Here is an 8,629-nt window from a genome sequence, read left to right as displayed (position 1 = left end):
CTGGGGCGTGACAGACTCGCCGTGCTCCCGCTGCCCTGATGAGCTCCCCCCAGCACCAGGGCTCCCCCACAGGGATTTAATACCTGAACTTTGCTTCCTCGGGCACCCAGTGTCTGACTGGGCCCACACACGCGCAGGAAGAGGGCTCGGCGGGAGCTGCCCCGCGGCCCCCACTGCGCTGACAGGGCCCGGCTGAGGCGGGAGCACAGCCGCCCCTCCTCCGGCCCCGCCGTGCTCCCCTCAGCGTCGCCCCGCAGGGCACAGCGCTCCTGAGCACAAACCACAACGCGTGCGATGCCTTCTCTGGGTCATCTTCATAAAAGCATGCCATTATTAGTACCAATTATCTTTTGTTTTCAATACTGTGAAATGTACAAGAAATGTTTTTGGTCAAAACTAGCTTCCAAAGCCACCCAACCCACCCAGCAGTGGGGCTGGCAGGAGCAGCGCTGCTCCGCATTGCTCTTTCCCTCCTGCGCTCTTTGCAAATCAAACACCAGCAGAAAAATGGTCTTGTTCAACAGGAAGGCCAAAGCCAACGATCTGGTTTAGCCTCCAATAAAAATGGTCTATCTTTGTTTTACAGAACGATGCAGTTTGCACGCCAGCTGCAACTCTGGGAACTTGACCGCCCACACAGTACCATGCTCGTGCTCTGGCCTGAAGGGACACGGGACGTGGCCCAGAGAGCAGCGGGTCCCTGCAGCCCGGCCCGGTGTCTTGAAGTCTCTTCTCAGTCCTCCCTGAGATCAGCACGGGTTTGGCCCCAGGAAGTTCAGAGCTGAGACTTCAGGACGCAGCCAGGGGGGGAGGCTCTGCAGGAGCCATGGGGCCCCGCGAGTCACTGCCTCCATGGCAGCGCTGACAGAACCGCGGCAGACACCGCACTGAATAGCTTGAGCGTTTCTGTGGCCAAGACAAGCCCTCTGTCTCTGCTAGAATAATCCTGAATAGGGCATTAAAACGTAGCTAGTGAACTAGGAGTTTAAAGATTCCTGGTGTTTGCTTGATATCATGTAAAAATGGTTGTAATTACTTTCTGTAAATCTGTCTGCCTTTTTTAACTCTCCCCCTTCCCTCAACTTCCCTGCCTGTTTTGCTTTAATCTTTTTTAAAAATCCTGAGCAACCTGAGGGTGACCAAAAGGGACAGCCACCGCTCCAGCCAGGGCCCCAGCAAATGCTTCACCAGTGAGAGGCCACCACTGCCACCAGCACTGGTCACGTCACCACACCGAGAATTTTAGAAACAGGGCAGTCTCACCAGTCTCACAACTCCTTTCACAATTCTACTGCAGGAGAGCAAAGTGCCACCTGCCATCAACCATGCACGCCAACACACACATGCACGAGGATGCCCACCCCTCCGTGTCTCAGACACGACTCAAGCAACTGCAGGCAATGGTGGAAAATCAGGTCGTTCATCTTCCTAAATTAAACTACAGGGGTTCTAGCTGGTTCTTACTGGAGAGGTCAGGAACGCCTTCCTGTATCTAAAGTGTCAGCTGTAAGAACTCTTTCCAGAATAATTCTGAAGTAACCGTCTGGTTTTATTCCCCTTTGTCTGCATTCACTTGGCAGGTGAAAGCCAGAAATCAGACTGAACCAAAGACCTGGAGGTGCCTGACCTGCGGACTGCTCTTGGCCACCCACTCCAGCTCAGTGCAGGGGCTCCCCGGGAGCTCCTCAGCGCAGGCACAGCTCTCCCACTGGGACCACACCATCTGCTCCCCAGCCAGGGCAAGCTATGGAAGCAAAAGAGTATTTTTATGTGCAACTGCAGCTGTCCCACAGTTTTCGCTCGCACAGGCCTGTTGGTGTGCATTTCAAATGAACATGGCTGTGCTGACTGAAGGTTTAAGCACAGATCAAGCTTCTGAGCACATTTTTGCTAGCAGTGGCGTTAGATGAACCATGGCGAGCGCACAGGCTGCAGGGTCAGGAAACAGCGCTGCAGGTGACTGGCCAAAGCCTGCCAAAGTGCTGGAAACATTTCCACCAACTTACAGGCTGAGTCAGGCTTGAAAAGGACAGAAAAGTCTTCTCAAAACTACTACATTGAGAACTCATTTTCTTTTTTTCTTTTTTTTTTTCCTGTGGTATGGTTACCAGTAACTAATATTATTCAACAACAGAAAAGATTTCTTGTAAACTTCATATTTATTGATTTTTTTGGGACAAATTAGATCTTCTGAATCCCAAAGTGTACATATATATATATTTATATATAGCTTTCTCCATAGGGAAAACACATATATCAAAGGAGGAGAGACATTTCTAAAGTGCCCCTTGTTATACAGTACTGAACATGATTTCTAAGAGCATTAGCATAAATCTGAAGTTTCTGAGCAGGAATGACAGCTGTGAGGAAAGAAGGGCTGGGGTTTGTTCTTTTCCCCACAGAACAGAAAGAAGTTTGCTGACTGTAAAACACAAACAAACAAAACCAAAGAAATGTTTCTGGTAGCTGTGGAGAAGGCAAACGCGAGCAGGGATGACCAGTGACATCTGGACAAGCTCACGGGCTGGCTGGGTGGAAGGACAAGCCTTTCTTCAGGTGGAGTTTAACACTGAGGAAAGGTTCAGACTTTAACTAGTCACAGAAAGCCAAGGGAGAGAGGAAAAGTGGTAAAAGCAGGACTTACGTGTGAGCAGGGCTAGTGACACTGATACCTTCAAACCATAAGGGAGTAAAAGATGAAGAGGTCAGTGGGATCACGTGTCCGTAAGGTAAAGGCCATTAATCCACCAGAAAGCTCTTCTGTCTGTATCAAATAAAATGGGAACCCTTCTCTCAATCTCCTACATATTTTACTGTGGAAACACTGACAGGGTACTCTGCACAATTTAGGAGTAACTGTGTGTCTGTGTCAGTGCTAGTGACCCAGTACCAGCTCTCCTGGGATAAGAAGCCAATGGAATTAAGGTGGGAGCTAAGTTTTCAATGCAGAAAGCAGGCCGTCATTCAAAACTGCATGTAAAAAGTGCAGGACAAATGTGTAAATATTGCTGCCGTACCTCCCTGTCAACACCTCCAAAAGGGGAACGATGTCCTGGGGAGGAGGGGGCTCACTCTCGGTGCCCATTTGCTGTTGCGCTCGCAGCAGCCATGCACTGCTGAGCTCCGCTTCCCAAGCAGGGATTCTTCTTCTTCAATAAGCTCAGCCATTGTTGGCCAGAAATTAGACTTTCTGCCTTGATTTTGTTATTTTGCATGGCTCCATGATTTGGAACAGGAAAGAAGAATGACAGAGAGCTGCTTCCTCCTCCTCCTAACACAGCTGCAGAAGACAAAGCCATGCAGTTCTGCCTAGGAAGGGAGATGACCCTGCTGCAAATACTCCTTTTTCAAGTGTCTCTGATGAAGAATAACTGTCCTGGTTTCAAACACCCATCTCCAGAAATACCACCTAAAGGCTCCCACTGGCACACAAAACACAGCTCTCTTGGCCAAGCACCTGAATGTACAACGGAGACAATAAAGCTCTGGTGACTCCCTTTTCCCCATAGCATTAATGGCAGACTAAATGTGAGAATGAACAACCTATTTAAATGTGGTTCAAGGATAAGGAATCCTTAAAGATTTGTCCATTCTGCTGTAGAAACTGTGCTAGCAACATGAGCAAAAGCTTCCTGGACTTGAGGATGAAAGGAAAGAAAAAAACAAACAAAACCAGTACTAACTACTGAGCAACCCACAGCTTAATAAATACAGATTTAATGCAATTTTCAGCCATGACTGCTCAGAAGGCACAATCACACTTGATTTATGTTTGCAGTAATTTCTGCCACCTCCAGCACAGTTTCAACTATAGTATGGACAGTCTAGAACTGGCAAGCTTTTTTTAATTTATCCCTGCCACTGTTAACAGCAGCCCACAACCAAGCTAAAGTCCTGCTGGAGCTGACAGGCATTTTGGACAGACTACAGATCAAGTTCTCCTGTGGAAGATCTTAACTCAAAACTAGATTTAGCTGGCTAGCACAGTGAAGGTGGTCTCATGACTGCTCAACCCCATCTTACCTCCTCCTCTGAATGGGTGTCATTTCCGAAGTGTAACCGGTTGGATGCTAGGAGGGACCATCCTCTCATCCTGCCTCACGGAGAACGTCCCCTGGCTACAACAGGAATTTTACCTGCATTAAGGACTGCAGAGTTTTTGTTTTTAGGAAGAGAGGAAGATGGAAAATAGAACGTTAATAGTAATACTACATGCAAAATGGTGCGAGGAACAGAAAGATCATGAACAGCAGCAATACAGACAGAACAGTGCAAGAAGCAGAATATTCAGTCAGCAATAAAACACATCCAAAGCAACCTCCCAGGCAGCCTGGCAGGGACCAGCACTCAGTATCCCTCACTCTCATTGGGAGTTTGCCGTTAACTGCAACGAGATCTGACCTCACTACCAGAAAAGATGGAACAAGATGGTTACTTAGGATGTGGGGTTTCTTTGGTGCACGTCTCACTGTAGTCTGTAAGACTCACTGTCAGGATATGCATACTGAGCTTGTGGACTATACTGTTATCCTACACAAGACTATTTTTTTCCCCAAAAGAAAAAAAGATGTCAAAATTGCTTGCACTTTGGAAGATATCACATGCACATTTATCCCTTCTCTAATCCATTAACTTCCACACTAAAGTGTGGTCAGTTCAGGAACAAACTAACAAAGAAAAGTAACCCATGCAGCAAATCAGTTCAATTTCTGTTGGTCTTCTTGTCCCAAGTTCCATTCTATCAGGCCAGATGAACACATTGCAAGTTGCTAGCACAAAGTGTCTGCCACTGTAAAAAAAAAAAAAAAAAAAAAAAGAAACCTGGGGCTTGGGACTGGCACAAGGAATCCTGAAACTGGGAGGGCCAAGCAGGAGTTCTGCAAAACCAATTATTGCATTAGCAAAACCAAGCCAAACCAGAAAACAAACCCCACCAAAAACGTCCGAACAAAACACTGTCATCCATTAAAATAATAAAAAACTTTTTTTTGTTGTTTTGACATAGCTATAAAAATCAAGTCATTTATAAAACTGCAACAAATGAAGTCCGGTTGTGTATTCAAAGAACCATAGAACGGTTTGGGTTGGAAGGGGCCTTAAAGATCATCCGGTTCCAACCCCCCTGCCATGGCCAGGGACATGCCCCACTAGATCAGGTTGCCCACAGCTCCATCCAACCCACTGAACACCTCCAGGGATGGGGCATCCACAGCTTCTCTGGGCAACCTGTTCCAGTGCCTCGCCACCCACCCAGCGCAGAATTTCTTCTCGTATCTCATCTAAATCTATCCTCTTTCAGCTTAAAGACGTTACCCCATCCTATCACTACATGCCCTTGTAAAAAGTCCCTCTCCAGCTTTCTTGTAGGCCCCCTGAAAGGGTGCTATGAGGTCCCCCCGGAGCCTCCTCTTCTCCAGGCTGAACAACGCCACTCCCTCAGCCTGTCTTCGCAGGAGAGGGGCTCCAGCCCCTTGATCATCTTCGTGTCCTTCCTCTGGACCCGCTCCAACAGGTCCATGTCCTTCTCGTGCTGGGGGCCTGAGCTGAACGCAGGCTCCAGGTGGGGTCTCACGAGAGCAGAGCAGAGGGGGACAATTCCCTCCCTCGCCCTGCTGCCCACATTGCTTTTGGTGCAGCCCAGGGTACGGCTGGCTTTCTGGGCTGCAAGTGCACATTGCCAGCTCATGTCAAGTTTCTCGTCCACCAGAACCCCCAGGTCCTTCTCCTCAGGGCTGATCTCAATCCATTCTCCACCCAGCCTGTGTTTGTGCTTAGGACTGCCCTAAACCAAGTGCAGGACCTTGCGCTCGGCCTTGTTGAACCTCACGAGGTTCCCCCAGGCCCACCTCTCAGCCTACCCAGGTCCCTCTGGATGCCATCCCTTCCCTGCAGCGTGTCGGCCGCACCACTCAGCTTGGGGCTGTTGGCAGACTTGCTGAGGGTGCACTCGGTCCCACTGTCCATGTTGCCGACAAAGACGTTAGACAGCACCAGTCCTAGTACTCCCCCCGAGGAACACCACTCATTGCTGTTCTCAGCTTGGACATCAAGCTGCTCACCACAACTCCTTGAGCATGCCCATCCATATCCAACTCCTTCATCACCAAGTGATCCAGCCATCAAAGCTACGTCTCTCCAGTTTATAGACAAGGACATTGTGTGGGACAGTGCCAAACGCTTTGCACAAGTCCAGGTAGATGATGTCAGTTGCTCTTCCCTTATCCACCAACGCTGTAACCCCATTATAGAAGGCCACCAGGTTTGTCAGGCACAATTAGCCCCTAGTGAAGCCACGCTGGCTGTCACCAATCACCTCCTTGTTTTCCATGTGCCTTAGCATTATTTCCAGGAGGATCTGCTCCATGATCTTGCTGGGCACAGAGGTGAGACTGACTGGCCTGTAGCTCCCTGGGTCTTCCTTTTTCCCATTTTAAAAATGGGGGTAATGTTCCCCCTCTTCCAGTCAGTGGGAACTTCACCAGACTCCCACAGCTTCTCAAATATGATGGATAGTGGCTTAGCAACTTCATCTGCCAGTTCCCTCAGGACTCATGGATGTATCTCATCAAGTCCCAGGACTTGTGCACCTTCAGGTTCCTTAGCTGGTCTCGAACCTGATCTTCTCCTACACTGGGCAATTCTTCATCCTCCCAGTCCCTGCCTTTGCCTTCTGGGACTTGGGCAGCATGGCTAGAGCTCCTGCCGGTGAAGACTGAGGCAAAAAAGTCACTGAGTGCCTCAACCTTCTCCATATCCTGGGTAACAAGGTCTCCCGATTCCTTCTGGAGAGGGCCCACATTTTCCCTCGTCTTCCTTTTATCACCATTGTATCTACAGAACTTTTCTTGTTGCCCTTAATGTCCCTGGCCAGATTTAATTCTATCAGGGCTTTAGCTCTCCTAAACTGATCTCCGGCTGCTCAGACAATTTCTCTGTATTCCTCCCAGACTACCTGTCCGTCCTTCCTTCCTTCCACCCTCTGTAGGCTTCCTTTTTACGTTCGAGTTTGTCCAGGAGCTTCTTGTTCATCCATGCAGGCCTCCTGGCGTCTTTGCCTTTTTCCTTTCAGTAGGCAGGACAGAGAATTTCCTTGAAATGCCATAACAAGTCACAGTGATTTTAGATGTTTTTTTGAAATATAATATATTGACGGGAAATACCTTTAACGCATTTTTTTTTGTCACTGTATATGTACCCTGGTCCACCAAACCATCTACCTTAAAGTTTCTTGTTTAGAGAGGACACTCTGTCTTCTTCCTCCAAAAATGAATTTTGTCTAATAATCCTGCAAAATAATCAACCTTACAAAAGGCCTTCTTCAAATGTTATATTTATATATATATGTATATACATATATATACACACACATACACACATATATATAAATATAGACTTCTATGATTTTTTCCCATTCTACGCAATGTCTCAATAAAGAGATCAGCAATTTTATTCTACAAAGAAGCAACACATAAAAGGGGAAAATTAAAGTCTTAAGAACATCATATCCATATTTCACTGATTACACATAAAAGGAAAAAAAATCACCATGAACAACTGTCTTTGAAGTTTTCTCGGATTAGCAAAACTCAAGTGCAGAGCGGCCCCGTCTCGCTATCACCGGCAGGCTCGTGGCTGGGCGGCTGAGCCAGCCCCAGCCCCGCGCACCCCGCCACTCTGAGTTTTCTGCACTTCCCTCCCGCGGAGTCGGACGTGGTTGGAATGTATGGAGTTTAGGAAAGGTTCCCAACAACGACTTTGCCGTCGGACGATCCTCTCTAGGCCAGCTTCAGTGTGCTCACTGGGAATGACGGCATGGTTACCATAGTCACCGGGTTTAGGACCGTCTGCCCCACCAGCTGCGGGTGATGGACAACTTGGGTTCCTACAGCAGGCTTGGCCATCACCGCTTGCTGGCCAAGGCTTGTGGTTCCATTCACTTGCTGGTGAGAGATAGTGTGAGCAATGTGGCTCACCACAGGCTGGCTGACGGCCACGGGCTGAGGGTAGATGGGCAGCTGCTGGCCAAGGTGGGCCATGTGGTTGATGGTGGCTGGGTGCACAGTGATGTGGCCGATAGGCTGAGCAGCAGTGGTAAGTTGCACAGGGCTGGACGTGGAAGGTGCAATGTGAGCAATGTGCTTGGTCTGTGGACCCTGAATCACGTGGTTGACAGTCTGAATGACCGAAGCGTGGGTAGTGGCGGTGTGGGCAATAACAGTCGATTGCACTGTCGAAGCCGCCACGATGTGAGTCTGTGCTGGGACGATCGCCTGCGGCTGGACCAGTGCTTGTGTCTGGATGGGAGGCTGTGCGTGGGCCGGGGTTTGCTTCTGCTGGATAGACAGGTGCTGAGGCAAAACTGCTGGGTGATGGGAAGCAGCATTTGAAGGGACGGCTTTCAGGAGCTCTGGGTGCTGGCGCTGGGTTAGTTTTGGTAATGAGTTCACTGGCCTGTCATCTTCCATGTCTTCATCCATGTTGTCTTCACCCTCTGGAAAAAAATGAAAGGAAGAAACTCCCATAAAAAAGAAAGCAGAGCATGAACTGGGCTAACCAGCCTCTCCTACATGGCAGCACAAGCAGAAGAGATGGCAGCAGGAGGAGATGCTGAGCTACGGAAGGGCAGCAC

At 48.8% G+C, this 8,629-nt stretch overlaps 1 protein-coding gene across 7 annotated transcripts in view; it reads right to left on the bottom strand.

Annotated features, from left to right (window-relative positions):
* Nucleotides 1-2,140: 2,140 nt before the first annotated feature.
* MNT (MAX network transcriptional repressor) overlaps nt 2,141-8,629 on the bottom strand; it is an 85,641-nt gene continuing 79,152 nt past the window's right edge. For 6 of the 7 annotated variants that reach the window (XM_083805897.1, XM_083805895.1, XM_083805898.1 and 3 more), the window contains one exon: nt 2,141-8,491. In XM_083805897.1, the coding sequence (XP_083662023.1) occupies nt 7,776-8,491 (716 nt within the window). In that variant the 3' untranslated portion in view covers nt 2,141-7,775. The remainder of the gene's footprint in view (nt 8,492-8,629) is intronic. The other variant, XR_014574138.1, reaches the window with a different exon arrangement.

The sequence above is a fragment of the Anser anser genome (genome assembly GCF_964211835.1).
Source record: "Anser anser genome assembly, chromosome: 20".
Lineage (NCBI taxonomy): Eukaryota > Metazoa > Chordata > Aves > Anseriformes > Anatidae > Anser > Anser anser.
Note: the sequence above shows the minus strand (reverse complement) of the source record. Positions and strands in the feature narration are given on the sequence as shown.